The sequence below is a fragment of the Aquarana catesbeiana genome, linkage group LG01 (assembly GCF_042186555.1).
Source record: "Aquarana catesbeiana isolate 2022-GZ linkage group LG01, ASM4218655v1, whole genome shotgun sequence".
NCBI classification, from domain to species: domain Eukaryota; kingdom Metazoa; phylum Chordata; class Amphibia; order Anura; family Ranidae; genus Aquarana; species Aquarana catesbeiana.
This window is the reverse complement of record NC_133324.1, coordinates 923,797,055-923,823,681: the sequence shown is the minus strand read 5'-3', so window position 1 is coordinate 923,823,681 and position 26,627 is coordinate 923,797,055. Positions and strand designations below refer to the sequence as shown.

At 42.9% G+C, this 26,627-nt stretch overlaps 1 protein-coding gene across 1 annotated transcript in view; it reads left to right on the top strand.

Annotated features, from left to right (window-relative positions):
• The window catches only part of ATRN (attractin), a gene marked incomplete in the record, with an annotated part of 355,064 nt that overhangs the window by 112,682 nt on the left and 215,755 nt on the right, over positions 1-26,627 (top strand). The window contains 4 exon segments of the mRNA XM_073611025.1: positions 5,093-5,295; positions 8,125-8,293; positions 17,750-17,840; positions 19,724-19,967. Coding sequence (XP_073467126.1) covers positions 5,093-5,295; positions 8,125-8,293; positions 17,750-17,840; positions 19,724-19,967 — 707 coding nt within the window.

Below are 26,627 nucleotides of genomic sequence, written 5' to 3'. Positions count from 1 at the left end.
CAAGATGTCATTTTTTACAGGAACATATGTTTTCTTTTTTTCAAGTTGACACTCGAAATAATTGACTGACGCTTTTTACAGCTCTGACAGCTGAAACCTAAATATTACCAGACGTGTTATGTGTAATTAGGATTCTGTGCGTGTCACTATTCACAGAACCCGCTGAGATTCCTCGCTATCTGTTGTGCTCAGTAGAGATCCCGTATGTCATCCCGGCACTGGATGGTACTGACACTAAATCTGTGGGAGAGGGGCTTATTTCCATATTTGTCCCAGAGCCAGGAAACCAACAAGCATTGATGCACAACTTTATTCCTTGCTTCTTCAATGCAGATTCTCTTTTAGAAAAAAAAATAGTAAAGTAAAAAAAAAATTTTAAAAATGTACTTGTTCCTATCCACATACTAGGTTTGCTTGTTAATATTTGACAGCACCTGAATTGATGCCTTTTAATACCTTTGTACTTTTTATGTCATGTACACCTTTTTAACCACTAGCTGTCCAAGCCATTTCTGACACTTCTCCGATACATCATTTTATTTAATTCATTTATTTTTTTACTAGATAATTACTTACTTACCCCCAAACATTATATATTTTCTGAAAGCAAAAAAAAAAAAAAGTTGCCATTTTTTATGCTACATGATATTTACATATATGTTTAACCACCTGCCAACCGCCTAACTGTAAATGTACGTCATTCCTTTGACGTTAAATACCGGGTTATGGCAGTAGCTAGCTGCCTTTGCCCTGGTAGCTTTTTTTATAGCAGGTGGCCGGCTTTCATATAAAAGTGGTCTCAGCAGTGAATTCGACACTAGATCACTAGATTTTTTGTAGGCAGTAGGAGAGGTTTTTTTTTTTTTGTATTTTAAAGCATGACATGTTGGGTATCTATTTACTCGGCGTAACATCATCCTTCACGTTCTACAAAAAAATTGAGCTAACTTTTAACTACTTTTTTTTTTTTTAAATAATCCCTTAAAGTGTATTTTTTTTCTCAAAATAATGGGTTTGAAAGGTCGCTGTGCAAAATACAGTGTGACATAAAATATTGCATCGACAGCCATTATATTCTCTAGGGTCTCTCCTAAAAAAAAATATATATATATATATATGTTTGGGGGGTTCTAAGTAATTTTCTAGCAAAAAATACTGATTTCAACTTGTAAGCAACAGTTGTCAGAAAAAGGCCTGGTCTTGAAGTGGTTAAATGCATGTATATCTTTTTAAACAATACCATTTAATTAATTTTAATGCACAAAAAAGCAATATAATACCAGATTTTTTGGTAAAATATAAAAGATGTTACACCAGGTAAATGGATACCTAACATGTATTGCGTTCACCTGCTGAATGGCGACAAACTATGGTACTGCAAAAAAAAAATTTCTATGTTTTTAAAAGCCTTTACAGGTTACCATTTTAGAGTTACAAAGGATGTTAGAAATATTGCTCTTTCTCTGACGTTTGCATTGATACCTCACATGTGTGGTGCAATCAGCGTTTCCATATAAGTGCTGGATTTGCATGTGAGCACGAGGGGGACTGGGGCGCTTTAAACATTTTTTCTTATTTTATTTATATTAATTTTATTTATTTATTTTTACACTGTTTATTTTTTTATTTATTTTTATTGCTCTCACAGGTGATGAACTGCATCCCTTGTGATACACAGGCCACAACAGGTCCTCTTTCTGGAGAGATCTGGGGTCTATTAGACCCCAGTTCTCTCCTCTGCCCTCCAAAGCAGCTGACCAAACCAAGATTGGTTTGATCAGATTCTTTCACAAGCTGGAAATGGCTTGTTTACAACAAACCAAAACCAAAAGTGACAAAATCCTCATTGCTTCCAGTTTCATAGACCACAGAGATGATTGGGGAAATTCCTTCCTCCCTCATCTCTATGGTCAGCTGGTTTCAGTCCTGGGCTCCCAGGGGGAAAGGGAGAGCCCAGGAAGGCAGCAGAAGATGAGGAGGGGTTTAACCACCCTTTGCCACATGTAAAAGTGACCCAGTGGCGATATAACCACTTGGATTGCTTTTACATTAACATTGCTACAGGGCAGCTCTCCTGTGAAAAATAACATATATACACGTGATTCTGCACTTCCGCCTGCAGGGGGCGCGCCACTTCTGCTGTGATTATTCACAGCAGAAGCTGATCAGCAGGTGCTGGATGCCAGCCGGCACCCACCGATTGTCGGTAAAGCATATGGAACTGAGATCTGCCTATGTAAACAAGACAGGTCTCTTTTCTGACAGGGGTAAGGGATGGATTTTGTGTTCCTGCAAAGCAGGGGATAAAATCCATCTCTTCCCTTAGTAAAAGCAGTGCACACATTTAACCATTAGATCTCGCCCCTGATGTTAACCCCTTCCCAGCCATTAGTACAGTGACAGTGCATATTTTTAGCACTGATCACTGTATTTGTGTCACTGGTTCCTGCAAAGTGTCAGTTCGTGTCCGATTGTCTGACACAATATAGCAGTCCCGCTATAAGTTGCAAATCGCCACCATTCCTAATATAAAAAAAAAATTCATAAATATATTTCATAGTCTACAAACGCTATAATGTTTGCGTAAACCAATCAATATATGCCTAGTGAATTTTTTTTTCTTTTACCAAAAACATGTAGCAGAATACATATTGGCCTAAATGTATGAAGAAATTCTATTTTTTTAAAAAAAATATTTTATTGGTTATGTTTTACAGCAGAAAGTAAAAAACATATATATATATTTTTTTCAGAAATTGTCAGTCTTTTTTTCGTTTTTTAGTGCAAAAAATAAAAAAAAGCAGAGGTGATCAAATGGCACCAAAATAAAGCTCTATTTGTGGTGGAAAAAAAAATCACATAAACCCCCTGGATGTACGGGTATGTCCTAAGGGCAACAAGTGACTAAACAGTGTGGATGACTTCTGTACATCTTCTGTATTGCTTTCCCTTTATGACAAAAATGTAATAAAAATCTATTATTGGAAATTGAACACCTTTATGGAAATGATGACACCGGATATAGCGGTCATATCCTTTATAAGGGTCAGTTTATATCTAGGCACATGCAGTCATTTCTTTATAATACAGTTTTGTTTTTTTTTTGCTCATGGTTCTCTTACTGATCTTCTTTTGTGAAGCTAAAGTAGAACTCCAGCTTTAAACTTGTTTTCTATTCTTACTGAATGGAGAAGGCAGAGGTTCCTATCAGTTTTTTTTATTGCTGATAAAAATCCAGATTAGTTTTCTCTCACGTTCTGTTGTGTCACTTGGACAGGAAGTGAGGAGAATTGCTCTAGTGGGGACACAGCATTAAAAGAACCGTCGACCACACCTCTCGCCGTCGACCACACCTCTCGCCGTCGACCACACCTCTAGCCGTCGACCACACCTCTCGCCGCTCCCTCCACACCCCTCGCCGCTCCCTCCACACCCCTCGCCGCTCCCTCCACACCCCTCGCCGCTCCCTCCACACCTCTCGCCGCTCCCTCCACACCCCTCGCCGCTCCCTCCACACCTCTCGCCGCTCCCTCCACACCTCTCGCCGCTCCCTCCACACCTCTCGCCGCTCCCTCCACACCTCTCGCCGCTCCCTCCACACCTCTCGCCGCTCCCTCCACACCTCTCGCCGCTCCCTCCACACCCCTCGCCGCTCCCTCCACACCTCTCGCCGCTCCCTCCACACCTCTCGCCGCTCCCTCCACACCTCTCGCCGCTCCCTCCACACCTCTCGCCGCTCCCTCCACACCTCTCGCCGCTCCCTCCACACCTCTCGCCGCTCCCTCCACACCCCTCACCGCCCTCCAACCTCTCACACGCTCGGGTGCAACAGCTCAGCGCCTCAAGCTGTATATACTACAAAGTCGGAAACGTCCAGACCGCTGCGCATCCGAAAAACCATCCGTCTTTATTCCACGTATAAAAACGCATTTCGCACTTCCACTAGCGCTTTAATTATGAGTAAAGTGGTTGTAAAGTCGGAAGGTTTTTTTTTAATCTTAATGCATTCTAGAGACAGCAGTAGTGCCATTGGCCTCCCGCTGCTGTTAAAGTCAGTTAGCCAATGAGGAGAAAGCGGGGGCGGGACTGAACCACGGCTCTGTGTCTGAATGGATGCATGGAGCTCGGCTCGGGTGCCCTCATAGCAAGCTTCTTGCTGTAAGGTACTCGGCAGGAGGGCCAGGAGTACAGAAGAGGGATCTGAGAAAAGGAGGATGGGAGCTGCTCTGTGCAAAACTATTAAACAGGTAAATATAAGACCCCTTTCACACTGTCACTGCTCTGCGGTAGCAGTACAGTGCTGCTAGTTTTAGCTGCGATTTAGCGTAGTTTTAGCTGCGCATTTCGGCCGCTAGCAGGGCGCTTTTAACCCCTGCTAGCGGCCAGAGAAAGGGTTAAATGCATCCGAAAAGTGCCGCTGCTGAAGCACTTTGCAGGCACTTCGGCAGCAGTGCCCATTCATTTCAATGGGCAGGGGCGGTGGAGGAGAGGGTGTATACAGCGCTCCTAAACCGCTCCAAAGATGCTGCTTGCAGCACTTTTTCTTAATGTCCCACAAGCACATCGCTCCAGTGAAAGCACTCGGGCTCTCACACTGGGGATGCAGGGGAGGCATTTTTCAGGCGCTTTACAGGCATTATTTTTTAGTTCTTTAGCGCCTGAAAAATGCCCAAGTGTGAAAGGGGTCTAACATGTTTGTTTTTATAGAAAAACAAGACTTTACAGTCACTTTAAGTGCTAGTCGGAGCATGATTTTTCCCTCGGTCCCCCCATTGTTTATCTGGTGTATGATGGTGATTTTATACCTGCAATAAAGACAAATGATTTTTCGGATGAACGGTTGTCTGGACTTTTCTGACTTTCCAGTCCTTCCTGTGCTGCCACTGTCACAGGAAATGTTTGAAGAATCCCCCCCCCCCCCCCCATGAGAATACAGCCACTAGTAAATACGTGGCAAAACTCCTAATCATTCCTTACCTTTGTTAAAGAATGACCTAATATTTTGCAAACGTTGTATTTCAATGCAAATAATTGCCCCCCCTGCATGTTTCCTCTGGATTATAGTATTCACATTATTTCCTTTATGTTGCAGCATTGACACCTGTCCCAACAACTGCTCTGGAAGGGGGATGTGTGTGGCGGGGAATGGCACCGGAGTGTACTGTGATTGTGCTGAGAACTGGAAAGGAGAGTCATGTGACATCCCGTACTGCCTGGACAGCTGCGGAGAGCCCGATCGTGGGGTGTGCAATCTGAACGGCACCAAGGGATGTGTCTGCAACCCAGACTGGCAGGGTGAGTTCCAGCAGACTTTTTCCTCTACCAAAGAATGATTCATATAAAATTTGTTTTATCCAACTTAAAAAGTATAATAATCCATAAGTAAAAAATATGTAGACTGCCATTGCTGGCTTCTATGTGTTAAAGTGAACCAGAAATAAATAAACAAATGCGCAAACCCACAGTGACCAATAGGCTAAATAAGAGCTGCCAAATGAAAAAACAAATTATGTGGCGCTACTTAAGCCTAAGTAGAAAGGTGTATAAATAAGCAATAGGTACACGTGCAACAGTACATAAAATTGCAATAATAATAAATGAAAGTGCAATAGTGTATAAATATCATAAATACATGAATAACAATCATAAAGTGCAATAAAGAATGAGATAAACTCATACAAAGTGAAGTGCAATTCCACCAAAGTAAAAAAACAATGTGCAAAATTATAAACCCGTGACACACAGGTGTGTGTAATAAATGTCCAAAAAAATGGTATTAATGAGTGATAGGTGTAGTCCAAAAAGCCATGCAATGCGGCTCCCAATACCAACAAGGTCTGGTCTTCTGATAATGCAGTTAAGTGCAAGTGCAGTAAACAACCACTGCGGCGACAAGTGTCTAAGATAGATATGTTCATCCAATCAAGCTCCGGAGTGCGACACCTATTTCCCCCATCCTCTCACCTGTAGCAGCGGCCCCCAATGGGCCAAGTCGAGCTTGAACCAACAAGTGGTATAGCTATCCACAGGAAAAACAGCATCCGGTCGTGGTCACAGCACTTGGGGACATTCGGTATCCAGCCAGCAATTGCACTCTCCCACACTCAATATGTGTAAGCGGATGGATGGTAAAAGAGAAGAAATGGCTCCATAGTGTAGTAGTTAAAAATTTAATTCCAAAAAAACAAATAATAACTTGCATCAAGGAACGGTAAAAACAGCAGTAAAAGCGAAAGCTTCCGGGTTCGGCCGTACCCGGAAACAGCGGCACCTAGCTCCTCCCTGACGCGTTGCGTCACAACACGTGACTTTCTCAAAGGGTCAAGCTTTTTTTTTTATGTGTGTTAAAGTGTTCGTTTTCTGGCTTCCATACTCTCACCGAGGGCCGTGGAATCAGTATAAATGTAAGGAACTTTGACTTTACTGTGGCTCGTTCACTTGATACTTTACGTTTCTAAAGCAAGCTTTACACTCTCCAGCCACTTTATTAGGTACACCTTTCTAGTACCGGGTTGGTCCCCCTTTTGCCTTCAGAACTGCCTTCATTCTTTATGGCATAGATTCAGTACGGTGTTGGAAACATTCCTCAGAGATTTTGGTCCACAGTGACTTGATATCATCACGCAGTTACTGCAGATTTGTCGGCTGCACATCCATGATGCGAATCTCTCGTTCCACTAGATCCCAAGGATGCTCTATTGGATTGAGATCTGGTGATTGTGGAGGCCATTGGAGTACAGTGATCTCATTGTCATGTTCAAGAAACCAGTGGTGAGATGATTGGAGCTTTGTAACATGGTGCATTATCCTGCTGGAAGGAGCCATCAGAAGATGGGTACACTGTAGTCATAAAGGGAGGGACATGGTCCGCAACAATACTCAGGTAGGCCGTGGTGTTTAAACGATGCACAATTGGTACTAAGGTGCCCAAAGTGTGCCAAGAAAATATCCCCCACACCATTACACCACCACCACCACCAGCCTGAACCATTGATATAAGGCAGGATGGATCCATGATTTCATGTTGTTTACACCAAATTCTGACCCGACCATCTGAATGTTGCAGCTGAAATCGAGACTCATCAGACCAGGCAACATTTTTCCAATCTTCTATTGTCCAATTTTGGTGAGCCTGTGCGAATTGTAATCTCAGTTTCCTGTTCTTGGCTGACAGGAGTGGCACCCGGTGTTGTGTGTTCAGAGATGGTATTCTGCATACCTTGGTTGTAACGAGTGGTTATTTGAGTTGCTGTTGCCTTTCTGTCTGTCCATTCTCCTCTGACCTCAACAAGGCATTTTCCTCCACAGAACTGCCGCTCACTGGATATTTTCTCTTTTTCTGACCATTCTCTGTAAACCCGAGAGATGGTTGTGTGTGAAAATCCCAGTAGATCATCAACTCAGACCAACCCTTCTGGCACCAACAACAACCATGCCATGTTCAAAGTCACTTAAATCCCCTTTCTTCCTCATTCTGATGCTCGGTTTGAACTTTACCAAGTCATCTTCACCAAGTTAAGAATGCCTAACTGCATTGAGTTGTTTGCCATGTGATTAGCAAGTTGTGTTACCAATCAATTAAACAGGTGTACCTAATAAAGTGTCCGGTGAGTGTAGATTATGCAGTTTTGTATCTTTCAGCCATGGGTTGAAGGAAAGAAAACCACTTGTCTGTGTTGATGGGGGAATCCCTTCTGCTGCACTAATTTATTCTGACAGCGGGGTATTTCCCCGCCGCCAAAATACAATGATCACTGCTGGGGGCTATAGCTGCCGGCAGTGATCTCATGGGAAAAAAAACAGGTTGGTTGTATTGACGTTGATTGGTGGATTAACTTCAGTACAACCAGCCTGCCCATAGATGGATCAAAATTTGGCCAGATCCTGCTGATCTGGCATTAATTAAAGGACAACTGTACTTGAGTTAGGATTGTTAGTGATGTCCCATAGCAACAAATGATCTTTATTTTGTGCAGCCATTGAAAGCAAATTGGTTGCCATGGCTGAAATAGTTTTGGCATTTATTGTTAGACATGAATTCCTGTGTGTGTTTTACTCTTTGTGTAGATGTTTATTGTAGGTGTGGGGGTCACCGCTTCATATGTATTATTTTGGCTATTTCAGGTCCCGGCTGTTCAGTCCCAGTCCCAGCCAACCAGTCGTTCTGGACCCGAGAAGAGTTCTCGTTCCCACAGCTGGCCCGAGCGTCTCACAAGGCCGTGGTGGTGGATGATGTCATGTGGATTGTGGGCGGCTACATGTTCAACCATTCCAATTACCAGATGGTTATGGCGTGAGAACCATATTTTGTTTCTATATTGCTATAGAGGAAGTATAGTTATTTTAAAGAGCTGCCAGACACGTAACTGGGAAATAGAATTAATGTCAGTCCTCCCAAAGGAGACATTACTTTATATTTTATTATAGTATTAGATTATATTTACTCTCAGTTGAACTGTGGCTGCATGTCGTGAGGACAGTAGGAAGGACCTAGAAATAGTGCTAGGAATTTTTTTTTTTTTTTTCCCTTAATGCATTCTTTGCATACAAGTAGAAAAGGCCTCAGTTTATTTTTCTTCCTCCTTGTCCTCAAACACTTACCTCTGCAGTCTGTGTACCTCTACCTCCTGGGTCCTCCAATCATTGCAATTGCTACCCTGATCTTCTGGGTTCTAATGGCAGCAGAGCGATTGGCTGTTACTCGGATTTCTGAGAGGAGGGAGCGGAAGGCATGGCTTTGACTATGTGTGTCTATAGATACACACGGCACAACCCAGGAGTGTGTCCTTTAGCAGCTGGCTAGCTAAGGTGATATCTACAAACAGGAGGACAGAGCCAGCGGCGTGGGGACCTGCCACAGAAAAATAAAGGAGTGTTATAAAAAAAGAATCCTCATCCTACAATGTAAGTGTGGGTCCTCTTCAAAATCACTTTAAAGCCAAACTAAATTAATATTTTACCCATTTATGTGTGAATAAAAAAAAAGTTGTATTTGATAAATATGATATAAAAGCCGGAATCGGTCAGGCTCTGCTGCATTGCACAATACTGTCCAATATTGGAACTTGCTGAGGAGAGTGATGACATCTTCGGTGTGCTGATTATTATTCCCTATGCAGCCACTGGGTGGGGGTTGAGTCAGGGACCAAACTGTATTTCTTAAAGGATAAGTTCACTTTTTGCAAAAAATAAAGGCACTTTTTTTGCAGGTAAAAAATTTACATTTATTTAATAATTTATTTTGAGCCTGTAAAGCAGGGATATGCAATGAGCAGACCTCCAGCTGTTGCAAAACTACAAGTCCCATCATGCCTCTGCCTCTGGGTGTCATGCTTGTGGCTGTCAGAGTCTTGCTATGCCTCATGGAACTTGTAGTTCTGCAACAGCTGAAGGTCCACTAATTGCATATCCCTGCTGTAAAGCATTGCACCAGCGATCAGCAGATCTGCCAGTGTCTGTGTGCCCTTACATCCCGTACGGGTAAGCAGATACAATCTGACAGGAAGCCTAAATGAACTACCACCGTGCTCTACAGCGCCGTGGTAGTTTATTGAAAACTTCAAGCTGTCAGCTGCAAAGGCTGCTAAACCTTGTAATTTTCCGTGTACAGAGCCCTGTCAATCAGTGATGTGGATGGGTGGGCAGAGCCCCGCTTGGCCACATTTTTTTTTACATTGTGACAGCTAGCGAGGAGGGAGAAGAACCCCCACTGTAGGAGCGGTGAATACACCGCTCCTAAAGCGCACCTGTCCATTGACATTAATGGGCAGCGCATCCGAACTGCCGGCAAAGTTTTGCGAGCGGGTTTAACCTTTTTTCAGCTGCTAGTGGGGGTTAAAACCGAATAGCGCCGCTCAAAATAGCGGTTCTTTACCGCCGACGCCTGGGCGCTGGCAGTGTGAAAGTGCCTTAACTGCAGACAGGGAAAGAGGTCACTGTCCTGGTTATACAGTGCAACAGGGGTGCCTGATTTACAGGAGTGGATTACAAGTTTTCCCATAAATTCTGCCTGTTTAATGCCTCTCAACTTGGACTTTGGTTTTAAACAACTGCTCTGTGCTCATGAAACTGCAGAATATTGTTATAAAATGGGAAGCTTTTGAAGCTGTTAAACTATAGAGCTTAATTACCACCCCACATCAGCTTGCTGATTGATGACAGAGATGCACCACATTGAGGTCATCTCTCTTCATTCTACTCTTTCCTCCTGCTAATTAGGCTTCCATTGTTAAACTGACAGTACCACAGCAGTGCCTGAGCCTTTGGCTTTTACAGTACTATAGACAAGTAGGTCTGAGCAGCTTGTGGGAAGGATGTTCAGAGAATTTTTCCTGTGGCCATAGCCAACTAAGATTTTTCCAACCTTGATATAAGGCTGGCCATACATGGGTCGAATTTCGTAAGAATTTTCTTTTGAAAATCAGAAAATTTGTGAGTTTCGAAATTAGGCCAACCAAGCCTTCAATCTCCTGTTGCTACAGAAAATAATTTTTGTGGCTGGGAATCTTCTTTTCTTGCACATACGCATTTCTTTTTTGATTACATTTCTCGCACGATTCTCCCATCGATTACAAAATCCTTCGTTTTTTCAAAATATTTCCAACACGTCCGATTACTTAAATTTGATTGGCGCACGAAAATTGGCTGTTGCTGCAGACCACTAATGGTGCGAAATACGAACGAAAATTCTTAGATAAGATTTCCGAAAAGATTAAATTTTTTGCTTCAGGGCTTGACTCTACAGACAGCACATTTTTGTTGTAATTGTAAAACTCTGATCTAGTTTGCATGTTCTCCCTGTGCCTGTGTGGGTTTCCTCTGGGTACTCAGGTTTCCTCCCACACCCCAAAGACATGCTGGTAGGCTAATTGGATCCTGTCTAAATTGTCCCTAGTATGTATGAATGTGAGTTAGTGACCTTAGATTGTAAGCTCCTTGAGGGTAGGGACTGATGTGAATGTACACTGTATATGTAAAGAGCTGCGTAAATTGACGGCGCTATATAAGTACCTGAAATAAATAAATAAAAATAAATAAATCCAGGAACTGAATACATACCAGTTTTGGTACCTGTATGCTGCAAAAGGACACCGCCAGGTAAAGCCTCCTCCCTATAGGAGCATTTTACCTGCTAAAATATCTGTATAGATGATGCCTATTCATTGGTTCTGAATGCTGCGTTTTTTCATATAAACACAGCGCTATTCAAGCACATGTGTGTTAGCGTTGGACTAGCTTTTGCCTGCAAACTAAATGGAACTCAGCTAGACATGACAGCGTTCAGAGAAACTGCAGGGTTGGAAAAAAACACAATACAAAGTCAGAAAAACAAGGCCTACTGCTGCATGGTGTCTTCATACATGGAGAGGAACAAAGGCGGTTCAGGTGCTGCAGTGCTTTCATGTAGGACATGGCTTCCAAAAAGATGCATTAGAAGTTAGTACACTGAGTCAATTAAAGCCCTCTTGAACCCATTTAATTATTGTAATGCATCTAGGCTGCATATACACCAATACTGTAAATACACTATATATACAGTGGGGACGGAAAGTATTTAGACCCCCTTAAATTTTTCACTCTTTGTTATATTGCAGCCATTTGCTAAAATCATTTAAGTTAATTTTTTTTCCTCATTAATGTACACACAGCACCCCATATTGACAGAAAAACACAGAATTGTTGACATTTTTGCAGATTTATTTAAAAAGAAAAACTGAAATATCGCATGGTCCTAAGTATTCAGACCCTTTGCTCAGTATTTAGTAGACGCACCCTTTTGATCTAATACAGCCATGAGTCTTTTTGGGAAAGATGCAACAAGTTTTTCACACCTGGATTTGGGGATCCTTTGCCATTCCTCCTTGCAGATCCTCTCCAGTTCTGTCAGGTTGGATGGTAAACGTTGGTGGACAGACATTTTTAGGTCTCTCAAGAGATGCTCAATTGGGTTTAAGTCAGGGCTCTGGGTGGGCCATTTAAGAACAGTCACGGAGTTGTTGTGAAGCCACTCCTTCGTTATTTTAGCTGTGTGCTTAGGGTCATTGTCTTGTTGGACGGTAAACCTTCAGCCCAGTCTGAGGTCCTGAGCACTCTGGAGAAGGTTTTTGTCCAGGATATCCCTGAACTTGGCCGCATTCATCTTTCCCTCGATTGCAACCAGTTGTCCTGTCCCTGCAGCTGAAAAACACCCCCACAGCATGATGCTGCCACCACCATGCTTCACTGTTGGGACTGTATTGGACAGGTGATGAGCAGTGCCTGGTTTTCTCCACATATACTGCTTAGAATTAAGGCCAAAAAGTTCTATCTTGGTCTCATCAGACCAAAGAATCTTATTTCTGACCATCTTGGAGTCCTTCGGGTGTTTTTTTTTAGCAAACTCCATGCAGGCTCTCATGTGTCTTGCACTGAGGAGAAGCTTCCAGCAGGCCACTCTGCCATAAAGCCCCGACTAGTGGAGGGCTGCAGTGATGGTTGACTTTCTACAACTTTCTCCCATCTCCCGACTGCATCTCTGGAGCTCAGCCACAGTGATCTTTGGGTTCTTCTTTACCTCTCTCACCAAGGCTCTTCTCCCCCGTTAGCTCAGTTTGGCCAGACGGCCAGCTCAAGGAAGGGTTCTGGTCGTCCCAAACGTCTTCCATTTAAGGATTATGGAGGCCACTGTGCTCTTAGGAACCTAAGTGCAGCAGAAATGTTTTTGTAACCTTGGCCAGATCTGTGCCTTGCCACAATTCTGCCTCTGAGCTCTTCAGGCAGTTCCTTTTGACCTCATGATTCTCATTTGCTCTGACATGCACTGTGAGCTGTAAGGTCTTATATAGACAGGTGTGTGGCTTTCCTAATCAAGTCCAATCAGTATAATCAAACACAGCTGGACTCAAATGAAGGTGTAGAACCATCTCAAGGATGATCAGAAGAAATGGACAGCACCTGAGTTAAATATGAGTGTCACAGCAAAGGGTCTGAATACTTAGGACCATGTGATATTTAAGGTTTTTCTTTTTTAATAAATCTGCAAAAATGTCAACAATTCTGTGTTTTTCTGTCAGAATGGGGTGCTGTGTGTACATTACTGAGGAAAAAAAATGAACTTAAATGATTTTAGCAAATGGCTGCAATATAACAAAGAGTGAAGATTTTAAGGGGGTCTGAATACTTTCTGTCCCCACTGTATGTAAATATATATATATTAGAGCTGCAGCACAGGTTATAATAATCTGTGCTGGCAGCACCTTGGAGATTCTGACCACCACTCATGTAGACAAGCGGTGGCCTGTGTCTCCAGTGGTCCCATAATGCCCCTCTCACTCTGCTCCAATGAACACTGCTCTAGCTCTCTGAGCAGTACTGTTGATTGGTGCAGGGAAATTGTCAGACTGTTGGACCCAGACCCCTGCTTGTAGATAAGAGTAGGGGTCTGACTCTCCAACGTGCTGCCAGCACAGGTTATAACCCTTGATACAGCTCTTGGGAACTAATAAAACTGAAACAGCAGTCTAGTTATTACTGTATATACATCCTGGCAATTACAATAATAAATACAGAGGCTTAATCTGGGCTTTAAACATGGTTTGGTGCATTTAAGAATTTTACATTTGGCATCTTTTGCTGGCTTTATTTTATGTTACATATGAAGGAGGACATGTGGAGCGATAACGAGTAATATAACGACATTAGGACTTGATTTGGGCTTCTGAAGTTTTCTAATTTCCTGATATGGGTAGATGGTGCTGATACTTGGCACTGCATACAGAGTCCTTAAATCGCAGAGCTGCAGGCATTTATGTAATGTCCCTTAATGGTTTATTTTTCTCTGTGGAGCTGGGCAGTACAGCAAGCTTGTTTTGTTGCAAACTGAAATTGTGATCCTGGAAACGGAAAGTGACACCTAGTAAGTGCCAGACAAACTGCTAAAGGCTGTTGAAAACTGTAGAAAGAAACTTCTGCGTACAAAAAAACCCAAAAAACTTTACCATTAAGTATGGGCAAGGATTTTATTTATCTTTTCATACTTCTCTTGCGGGTCCACTGGACTTTCTTTTACTTTACTGTGACCCAGAGTGGCAGAGCCGATCCAGTCTCCTTTTAGCTTTAGTAGCTGTCCGAAGTCGCACGATATCTCCCAACTTCTTTGTTTGCAGTGTTTGTGGTCACACAGTAGCAGAGAACATCTCACCCCTGATTATGAAGAATCGGACTACAGTAAATAAAGCTAAATATAAATCTTTCATGAGTAACATGATAACATAAAAAATAACATTTAGAGGAAGACGATGCTTCCTCTAAGTCTAAGTGGATAGGATCTTTAATGCAGACATCAATGTCTGTTACTAACGTAAACACACAATTAATAAAAGTTTGTTTAAGAAAGTATTACATTTATTATCGCCTCCATTAAAGATCCCATCCACTTAGAAAAAGCATTGTCTTCCTCTAAATGTTATTTTTTATCTATTACCAGGGATTTGGAGACTTCCTTCTGTTTCTGGAAACAGTCCAATAACACTCTCTCTTACAAGAAGATAACAGTCTTCCAAAAATCTAATAAAATGTACCAACAATAATAAAAAATTGTGCATTTAATACATTTTTACATTGATGCCTGCAGAGCTTTTCACCTGCGATCAGTGCAATTATAGTCTCACCTGCAGATCTCCTCCAGCCAGGACTGTACAATAATACAGATGTACTGTTATGGGACAGGAGGAAGCAAATAATGGACTACATCTGCGGAGACGTCGCCACACTTGTACTCCATTGAGGTCTACAAATTCCTCAAAACAAAACTGAATCCTGTGGTTCTTCCCCCAGTTTGAGGGTGGGGGTTGGGGAAATGCGCCCATGTTTCATGTCGTACCCTAAATATGTGTGTAACATGAAACATAGTCTGAAGGGTGATCTAAGCCTTTTAGGGCTAAATATTTGGATTCTTACCTCAGCCCCAGTTTGGCTGGTTGTATATCGTTATTGGCTATCTAGTATTCTTTCACACTCTTCCCTTGCTGCTTGTTCAGAAGACCTCATCCTTCCAGCTATACAATTCTGAGAGTTGTAGATCCACAGCATCAGGAGCCATAGTTTGCTTAGTTGTGCTGTGAAACCCATTATATTATTCCAGAGTGCATTTTGTGCAAGCATATTAATAGCTTTTGGCTTTAAAGTGGTTGTAAAGGCCGAAGGTTTTTTAACCTAAATAGGAAATAAAGTCCAGTTTTTTTTTTTTTTTTTTTTTCTGACCTGCAAAAGTAAAGGCATAATGTGCTAGTATACATCGCATACTAGCACATTATGTTAAACTTGCACCTGCAAATTAAGTCGTCGTCATCCCCGCTGGAGGCCGCACCAAAATTCACCATGTCTTTCTTCCGGGTCCGCAGACTCTGGCTGTGTGACTGGCCAGAGTCACGTGATGTCACTCCCATGCATGCGGGTGGCCGTTCTTTCAGAGCGCATACGCCGTTGACTTAATCTGCTGCGTATACAGTAAATATCTCCTAAATGGCACACGTTTAGGAGATGTTTACAGTATCTATAGGTAAGCCGTATTATAGGTTTAGCTATAGGTACAATATATGCATGGGACTTTATAATACATTCTATGCATCAAGATAAAAAAAAAAAACCTTCAGTGTGCAGCAGCCCCCCCTAATACTTACCTGAGCCCCATCTCGATCCAGCGACGTTTGCGAGGGCCTCGGCCATCTGGGACTCTCCCTCCTGATTGGCTGAGACACAGCATTGGCGCCATTGGCTTCCGCGGCTGTCAGTCAGTTAGCCAATGAGGAGAGAGGGGGGGGTGGGGCTGAATCGCGGCTCCGTGTCTGCATGGACTAACAAAGCAGCGGTTGCTGTGGGGGCACTGGACAGGAAGGAGGGGCCAGGAGCGCCACAGAGGGACCCGAGAAGAGGAGGATTGGTGCTGCTCTGTGAAAAACCACTGCACAGAGCAGGTAAGTATAATATGTTTGTTATTTTTAAAGCAAAAAAAAAAATGAGACTTTAGTATCACTTTAAAGCTGAACTCCAGGTTTACTTTCACTTTACAAACTGACCCGAACAAACTTTTTACTGATTGATGGTGGTGCTTAGTGCTGTATACACTGTATGTAGCATAAGCTTCATACAGTATACAGCACTGCGTTCTGACAGGGATATGGGGAATTCTCATCTACTGCTGGAACAAAATTAAGTTGGGCTGAGTGCTTCTCAGCCATTCACAGTAAGCCTTTCTTTTCTTTTTTTTCTAGGAATGAATGCAAGGTTTCCTCTGATTGACCAAGGTGGGAGGATGACATCACAATCTCCACCTCGGCCAACCAGAGGAATCCTTGTATTCATTAAAGTGGTAGTAAAGGCTTGTGTTTTTTTTTTTTAATAACCAGCATGTTATACTTACCTGCTCTGTGCAATGGCTTTGCACAGAGCATTCCCAATCCTCCTTTGGGGTCCCCCGTCAGCGCTTTCTGGAGTTGCACACATGCAGGCTTGATTCCGAGCCACGCTGTGTGCAACTATTGACACAAACAGCGTGGATCAGCCCCGCCCCCTGATCCCTCCTCACTGGATTTGATTAACATGCCTCCAAGTCAGGTGTGGGTGGAGAGGGCATGGTGCTGGATCGAAATCGGGTTCATGCAAGTATTTGGAGGGAGGTTGGTTGAAAATGAAAGTTGTGTGTGTTTTTTTTTTTTTTTTTTTCTCTTTTCTTTTTTTAACCTTAAAGTATAACTAAGAGCAAAACCTTTTTTTTGTTAGTTTTGGATAGAGAAGGAATATAACACTTGCCAGTTTTTTTATTGCCATCTTGTGCCCCCATTAGGGAGATTCACCCTCTCTATTTATCCTGTTTACCATGATCAGTGAAAGAAAAAGAAAATCTCAAATTTTAGGTTGTCCCCAGAAAAGTAATAGATGAGAAATCTTCCAATGGGGACACTAGTTCTGGTGATCTGGGGTGGGGCCCAAGGAATTCCCTTAATTTGCAGGGATTTCCTCTCACTTCCCATATGGCCATGGGACAGGAAGTGAAGGGAAATCTCTGCAGTGGGGCACAGATGGTGAAAAAAAAAAAAAAATCTGACAGGCGTTATAACCCTCCCTTACACTATCCAAAATGAAAAAAAAAAAGTTTGGTTATAGTTCTACTTTATCGCAGAGTATGCATTAAGGTAAAAAGACCTTTAGGCTTTATAATCACTTTATTAAAAATGCAAATCTTCCTGTGAATGGCTGAGAGGCACTCAGTCTGACTTGGGCAGACAGGATTTTTATGAATGAATACAAGGCTGAGGAGGAGATTGTGATGTCATCCGCCTCTTCCTTATCTTGGTCAGTCAGAGGAAGCCATGCATTCAGTCATAAAAGGGAAGGGCTTCCTGTGAATGGCTAAGAAGTACCCAGCTGACTCCATTTTGTTCCAGCAGCAGCAGACGGGAAGTCCTCGTACCACCGACGGAACACAGCCCTGTATACTGTATGTAGCTCGATCTACATATAGTTATAAGAGTGCTGACAGCTGCTGCATCAAATAGTAAAGGAAGTCCTTCATTTGGGCCAGCTTGGCCCAAACAAACTAAAGTAAACGTAAACCTGGAGTTCAGCTTTACGGTAATACTTGAAAAATCCAAGAAATGTTTCCACCTAGGCTTCTAATGATGGTTATGTACAGATACAATGTCTTATATGCTATAGGCCGTCTGCTGTGTGACTCTGTGGTTCGGCAGTAACTGGTTTGTGTTTTGTACAGGTATGATCTCGTCTCTCATGACTGGCTTCCTCTGAACAACTCCGTCAACTCCATTACTGTGAGATATGGGCATTCCCTTGCAGTATATAAGGTACAGTCTCAGGCTTCTCTAAACCTAGTTATGTATAAAAGATCATACCACTGTATTTAACTTAGTGTTACTAAACCCAGGACTCTGCATTCACTATATCTGGTCTCCCCACAGCACACAGAACACAGAAATGCAATTATTTTAGGAAATAAACTGCTAAATACGTTTTCTCATCAGCAGTATATAGCAGTCTTGTGACTTCTATTAGTGTTTGGTTAAAGTGTGTAGTAGGAGTTTTCATTCTGCTCTGACTCTCCTATGAGGCTGCAGGACCCCTGACCCTCTGTCTGCACAGTGCTGATTGGCCCTGTGCTGATCACATGCACCATCCAAAGGAAAAAAAAAACAACTCTAGCAATACACCACAAACTGAGCATGTGCAGAGTGCCCCCAAGGCTCTGTACTATCAGGAGATGGATTGGGGACTGTGGAAGAAGGGGCGGAGACGGGATCAAACAGCTTTTTTTACACAATGCAGAGGATTAACCCCTTAGGTCCCACAGTGAGCATAACGAGTATAATTTACTGCATATACAGTCTGATTTTACTGTTGCGGGTTTAGTAACACTTTGATATAAAAAAATCTTCAGTACTTTGTTTAAACATTGCTGTTCAGTGGCCACGTGACATTTCTCAGGTCTTTCCTGTCCTTGGGGAAAGTTCTGAGGGAGGAGGTTCTTGTACTCTGCTGATGTATGAATCTGTGCCTGCATAGCAGTGATTGGTGCTGTGCCAGTCACATGACATAAAGCCTTTCAGAATAGATAATTTAAAATAACTAATAGCAATAAAGTTTTGTTCTACATATTTTTTGCAGCAACATGATATAGGCGGAGTTTAGGTTGACTGACAATAGCTTTCACTTGGTTCACACTGTAAAGAGATCTGGAAGATGTTCTGCCAAATATAGGATGTGTGATGCCCCTCCAGCCTGTGTCTGTGGTGTGTATGTGCTGGGACTGGCAGAGGTGAAGCCTTCATTAATCGACCATCTTCTATCCTGCCTCCTTAGTGAAGTAGAGAGAAAAAGTCCTGGACAGCCGCACTCAAAATAATGAATTGCCTTTATTGAATGACGATCATAAAAAATACATGCCACAGCAGAAAATTGCAGGAAACTGACACGTTTCACACTGTAGTCAGTGCTTAATCATAGGTAATCTAGCTATGATTAAGCACTGACTACAGTGTGAAACGCGTCAGATTTCCTACAATTTTCTGCTGTGGCATGTATCTTTTATGATCATCATGCAATAAAGATAATTCATTATTTTGAGTGCGGGTGTCCAGGACTTTTTCTCTCTACTTCATTATAAGCATTGCCGGCACCTGTTACTTCCAGCATGGAGGAGATGTCTATTCCTGATTGACCTTCCTGGAGCGGTGATATCTTTCTTTCTCTGCCTCCATAGTGTTTAGAAGTATGAGGATGGATAGGGGAGTGTCATTTACCGCTGTGTACATGACCACATGTGTTACTCTGGACTGCACAAATACGAAAAAGAAACAGCTTAGAAGGGAACTGAAACTGGAGCATGCTCAGTAGATGTCAGCAGCTTGTCTATACAATCTCAGGCTGCAGCGGTAACACAGAGTAGGAGGGAGGGCAGTGAACTGCAGGATCAACCAGGATTGTTGCAGTCTGCAGAAAACAAATACTCTAGTGCTTGAGTGAGTATGAACACGATGTAATATAGCATGTATTTGGTTTAATGGATAGAAATAGAATCTGCATGATATTTCAAGGTTGGATGGTTGTGTAGCACAGTGTGTGTAAGGCGTCATTTAACCACTTTGGTTACTTATAAAGTCATATAGCACTAAATATTTTCACAGGTCATACATTATCCCACCAACCAAACCTTTTTTTCTTTTCTTTGTAGGACAAGTTGTACATGTATGGTGGTAAAATAGATGCCACGGGGAACGTCACCAACCAGCTGTGGGTGTTTCATGTGCATAATGAGTCGTGGGTTCAGATTCTTCCGAACATCAAGGAACAGTACGCTGTGGTCGGCCATTCCTCTCACATAGTAAATGTAACTGATGGTGGTCTTGTCATGCTGGTGTTCTTCGGTCACTGTCCCATGTATGGCTACATCAGCAGCGTTCAGCAATACAGTTTTGGTAGGTGGTGACAGACTTTTGTTCATGAGCGAAGGGCAGTGTTGCCAATGAAATTTACTGTCGGCCACATTTTTTACTGACACTTCAAAAAAGTACAGAAAATGGCCCTTTTTTTTGTGTAAAACCGTGCGCATATCAATATTTAAGCTACAAGTATTAAACTAGTGTGATTAGCAATCTAGGGCCATCTTTAGTGTTGAAGAAACCCTGTCCCCAGATCATTCTTTAGAACTCTCATTCAAGTGACACTGTTGTATTCCTCTTTTTGCCTACCCAGTAGCTATGTAAAAGGTTATGTAGGGAGGTGAGCAGAGAGATGGAAGAGCTGGGGCAGCACGGACTGTAATTACACTGGTGTGCACAGTTATTAGGCGAGTTGTATTTTTTGAGGATTCATTTCATTATTGATCAACTACCGTGCTCTCGGTCAATTCAAATTGTTAATAAACCTCAAACCTGAATATTTAAGAAAGTAAAAGTGTAAGGTTTTGGCTTTCTTAGGAGAATATCTGTTATATAGTTACATAGTAGGGGAGGTTGAAAAAAGACACAAGTCCATCAAGTCCAACCTATGTGTGTGATTATATGTCAGTATTACATTGTGTATATTACATTGTATATCCCAGTATGTTGTGGTCGTTCAGGTGCTTATCTAATCGTTTTTTTAAACTATCGATGCGCCCTGCTGAGACCACCTCCTGTGGAAGAGTATTCCACATCCTTGTTGCTCTTACCGTAAAGAACCTTCTACGCAGTTTAAGGTTAAACCTCTTTTCTTTTAATTTTAATGAGTGGCCACGTGTCTTGTTAAACTCCCGTACGCGAAAAAGTTTTATCTCTATTGTGGGGTCACCAGTACAGTATTTTTAAATTGAAATCATATCCCCTCTCAAACGTCTCTTCTCCAGTGGTGCTATTGGTTAGCTATGGGTGTGACTCTGAAGGAGGCGTATCAGACTTTTGCAGAGAGATCACTGTGACTTCACGGCAGGGGGGAAGGCTTTTCTACTCGGGTTGTAGCTGCTTTCTAAAGAAAAAAAAAATAAAACTAAGACTTTGCACATCTTTTGTTTAGCCCCTTGATGCTGACCTCACAAAAATATGCGGCCCCACTACACTGGGCTTTTTTCCGTGGGGCGGCATATTTGGTTGTCTCCCTTTGTGCTAACAATCGGGACACGAAACACCTGATTCCAGGTTACCTGATTGCTGTTATGGCCTCTGATTGGCTGCAAGAGCGATCAGTCACTGTGAAGCCCACCCCCCATGTTTTCTCTCTGTGATTGGAGGAGAAAGATACATCGTATCTCTCTCTTTTCTTGCAGAGAAAAAAAAATGTATGAAAAAAAAAAACTAAAAAAACTAGATCAAGGTTTGATCTAGGTCAGTGTCAGGGTCAGTATTTTTTTGGATGTTTTTTTTTTTTTTTTTTAATTAGTATCAGGGTTGGTGTGTTTTAGGCAGGGCCGGTGTCAGCATAAGGCAGCCCAGGCGGCCGCCTGAGGGCACCAGGAGAGGGGCGCTAAAGCCACTGGGGGTTCTTTCAAGAAGGGCTTATGCTTGCTTCGCCCTCGCTCGCACGTTTTCCTCGCTCTGCATAGCTGAGCACTGTGACAGGCAGCACAGCCCCAGGCACTGTGACTTCAGGGCTTCCTGTGCACATCTGCTCTCCCGGCCCCTCCCCCTCTGCTCCTCCTGCACAGTCAGTTGCAGGAGATGATGGTTGTTTCTCTCCCTCCAGCCCCCGCCCTATGATCAATCCCCAGCCAATGAACTCCCACCTCCAGTGCAGCACAGACACAATCCCCCCTGAACTGGAGGTGATTAAGATAAGAGGGAGCCCTGGAGACCAGGGGGAGGAGCCAAGTGTGAGCAGGGGGTGGGGTCAGCATACACAGGAACTGGAATGGCAGAGCTGAAGATACTCTGTGGAAGGTAGGAGGACATGGATTAAATGCTTTTTTTTTTTTTTTTTTTATTATGTATGACTGTGCTGCTTATTATACAGCCCGCTGCATGCACATGGGGGCCCTCTGTATGGGGAACAGAGGACAGAGAAGGAGAGGTAGAGCAAGGGGAAAAGAGAGAAGGGGACATGGGGGGGGCAGTTAAAGAAGCTACACACAGAGCATAGGAGATGGGGACAGAACAGAATACACAGGGGGGGGTCTCTGCTTTGCTCAGTGGGGGATCTGTAAGCAGGGTGGGATGGAGCCTGCTCTGTTCTATGGGTGGTCAGATGTCAGACTTTGCTGTCCGTTTACACCCGATCCGCCCAGACGGAAGGGAACAACAGATCCCCTTCCATTTCTTTTTAGTGGACCAGATTGGATTGGAGATTACAGCTGCTGCTCCAAGAGACTGGAAGGTCCACCTGAAAAACAGACAGGCGGATCCAGTTGGACTGCTCATGTAAAAGTGCAATGTGATATAGAGAATAACTAATATATGCACATCCAAAGTGCTAGTGTTATGAGTATACATTTTATACAAAAAGTCCAATAAAATTGTGTCGTGATAAACTTGTGGAGATCCACTGCAAGTTGTTTGCATCGACTTCAGTGTACCGTCACCAAGACAGAGCACACACATACCATCTGCTTACCAAAAAAATTGTCCTCCTTTAAATTATGAGGTCATGTGTGCTTGTCATCTGCCTTATTATTTACAGCCACTTCACTCAAAAAGCAACAATGCCTGTATGATGGCTTTCTCCCAAAAGTGGCCTTTCACCACTCCACCCAGTCCCGTACCAGCCAGAGGAAACCACGTATGTACAAAGAATAAACGCTATAGTACATTACCGAGCCTAGTCGACACTTTATCTCTTTATCTGAGTCAAGTTTGCTGTGAGCACATATTTTTAATAAAGCAGCACAGTTTGTCCTGGTAATGCCCTATAGTGTGCTTTATTCTTGGCATATACGGCGTCTCCTGTGGCTGGTACTGGACTGGACAAAATGTGGCAAAAGGCAGCTTTTAGGAGACAGCCATCATACCTGCATTCATTGTTGCTTTTTTGAGTGAAGTGGCTGCAAATATATACGGCAGATGACAAGCACACATGACCTCATAAGTTTATGAATTCAAATTTTTTGGAAAGCACCAAAATACACCTTCGCCTATGTACACACAAATCCTGGCACCGGCCCTGGGTTTTAGGTGGGATAAAAAACACAAAATGCACACTATTGTTTCTGGGCTTTTCTGGAAAAACTGCGCTGCCCCCCATGGTCCAGAAGTGGACTGTTCCTGGTCTATGGAGCCTGGTCTGGGGGGGATGATGTCAGGAACAATCCATTATCACTACCACTGTAGCGCAGGGGTGCCGGGACCGGTCTTGTAAGGATCAGGTAAATATATCTCTGCTCTCCTCTTCCCTTAACAAAAACAAGCAGTTAACCCATGCCTCAAGGTGAAAGTCCTTCTGTCACTCAGCAGCCCCCCTTATTCTTACCTGAGCCCTGTGTTTCCCACGATGGGAACGAGCACACCAGCTCCGGCCTGTGTCTCGTTTCCTGATTGGATAGATTGATGGCAGCGCAGCCATTGGCTCCCGCTGCTGTCAATCAAATCCAATGACACAGGGAGGCGGGGCCAAGTCCTGCTTTTTGTGTCAATAGACGCAAAAGCAGGACACAGGAGCGCGCCCGCACGGGTGTCCACGAAGGAGAGCGCCTCTCCAGGGCACTCGAGGAGAAGAGGACACAGGAGCGCTGCTGAGGGACCCCAGAAAAGAAGGATCGGGCCACTCTGTGCAAAACCAACTCCACAGCGGAGGTAATTATAACATGTTTGTTTTTTAAAAACCCTGAACCTTTACAACCCATTTAAGCTTTCAAAAATGTAAGTTTAGAAGCTCAGTCTCGGTCTCCAATTCATTTGATCAGAGAATGCCTTGTATTCACTGATATTCACTGAGAAAAATGCAAGGCTCTCCCTGAATAGCCCCCGTGCCAATTGAGCAATCCCCTGTGGTTACTATGAAGCAGGGCAGCTTCTTGGCACAGGATCCAGAACACAGCAAGGATCACTGTAGAAGCAGATGCTACTTCAGTTATTCTCCCCTTCCACAGATATTGACCAGGTATGGAATATGCATACAGTGGAACCCTGGATTGCGAGCATAATCTGTTACAGGAGAATGCTTGTAATCCAAAGCACTCGCATATCAAAGCGAGTTTCCCCATAGAAATCAGTGGAAACAAAGATAATTCGTTTCGCATTGACTTGCATGCAATACCACATGTGGCCAGAGGTGGGGGGTGGCAGAGAGTCTCGGAAATACTCAGGGACAGCTCGGCTGAACTTGGAAAGCCTCGGGGAGCGGAGTGTTTCCGATTGATTCCAAGTATTTACGAACGGCTCCGAACCGTTCCGAGTGTCACCAGCGCCCCCGCACCTCTGGCCAAATGCGGTACTGCACATTGCATTAGCTTGATTTCTGCTTGTTTTGCGAGAGAACACTCGCAAACTGAGTCAGGATTTAGAAAAAAAAAAGTTGCTCATCTTTCAAAACGCTTGTTAACCGCGTTACTCGTTAACCAAGGTTCCACTGTAATTACTTTGGTTGAAGCTGAAAAAAAATGTCTAGAGTCCAGTTTTAAACAGTTTCATTGTTTGTTATCAAGGAATTCATAATGTGAGCAATTTTAATGTGTACCCAAAACTTAGTGTTACTAAACCCAGGAGCCTGCATTCACTATATCTGGTCTCCCACAGTACACAGAACATGGAAATGCAATTATTATTTTAGTAATATAAACTGCTAAACACTTTTTCTCATCAGCAGTATACAGCAGTCTTGTGACTTCTGTGAGTGTCACTTTAAAGCTTGTAGGAGGAGTTTTCATTCTGCACTGACGGTCCTGTCAGGGTGCAAGACCCCTGACCCTCCGTCTGGACAGGGCTGATTGGCCCTGTACTGATCACATGCACACCCTCACAAAAACACACTGTAGCAATACACACCAAATTGAGCATGTGCAGCTGGCTCTGTATTATCAGGATATATATTGGGGAGAGTGGAAGAAGGGGAGGATCGGAGGCGGCAAAATCAAACAGCCCTTTTACACAATGTGTGAAGATTAACCCCTTAGGTTCCACAGTGAATAAAACAAGCATGCCTTACTGCATATATAGACTGATTTTACTGTTGTGTGTTTAGTAACACTTTTTTATGTAGTACTTAAATTGCACCTGCTTGTAAAACTCATTATAGCTTATTTAACTTATTATAGAACGCTTTTATGCTGAGTAAAAAAGTGCAGCAAATGCACTCTTTGTTTTCTTTAGAGGGATTGGCAAAGATATATTGTTTTCAGAAATTTTGTTTAGTACTAAATTTTCTAGATTCATGCATAGGTCATTACATGAGTCCAATGTTTTCACTTTTCAGATTTGTAGATCCTAAGGGGCTCATGCACACCGCAGCTCAAAAAAAAAAAAAAAAAAAAAGCTACTTTTACAGGAATATGAGCTTTTGTTTCTGCTTGAAGAAGCTTGTACTTTTTTGGTAACATTTGCACGTTTTTATTGAGCTCCTTTGAGCTTTTTTGAGCATAAGCATTTTTTTTTTTTCACGAACCCTCCCCTCAGCTAATTTTTTTTTGCCTTTCTTTTATGTGTTTTCGAGCTTCTTTGAGCTTTTTCTTGCTCTTTTGCGCATTTTTTGAGCACTCGGGCATCTTTTCTGCTCCAAAGCTCCTGTCAAAAATGGATTTATATTTTGATCATTTACAGTGTATTTTTATATACTTTAGTGCCACACTTTTATTTATACAAAAACGTTAGTTTGGTGGTGGCTTTTTTCTGCCTGTAAGAACATATGCCTGAAAAAGCCATAGTGTGCATGGCAACACATTGGCTAACATAGAGGGGAGTTTCCAGGCAGAAAAAAAATAAGAGCTCAAAAAAAAAAAAGCTCAAAAGCCTGTAGGAGCCGCTTCTTTAAAGGTTCGGGATTTAAAAAAAATAAAAAATAAATAACAAACATGTCATACTTACCTCCACTGTGCAGCTCGTTTTTCCCAGAGTGGCCCCAATCCTCATCTTCTGGGGTCCCTCGGCGGCTCCTCCCCACAGCCGCGTCATTGGATTTGATTGACAGCAGTGGGAGCCAATGGCTGTGCTGTTCAATCTATCGAATCAAGATCCGAGAACCCCGGGCAGCGAGAGTGCGCCTCCCTGTGGGATAAGTTCGAGAGTTCAGGTAAGTAAAACGGGCGGGGGGCTGGGAGGCTGGGGGGCCGGTCACTGACAGGTGTTTTTTTACCTTAATGCATAGGATGCATTAAGGTGAAAAAACACGAACCTTTACAACCCCTTTAAGCTTCTTTGAGCTGCAGTTTGCATGAGCCCTAACTCTGGTGGCTGTGTGTTTTATTAGGGGGAGCATTCACCGTTTGTTTATATTAGCTGCTGAGATAAAATGCCAGTTGATTATGGAGTGGTTTCGTTTGGCCTGAGCAGACTTGAACCAAGGAAATCCATGACACGCAGACAATATGCAGCACTAAAAAGCAAGCAGCAGAGTCTGCCTGTCTATCATAATTGGCAGATATGGCAGCACCCATACATATTTATATTAACACACAGTGCATAAAAATTAAAGCTGGTCATACATGAAGCAAAGTTTGCCTGGTTCCTTATGAACCAGCT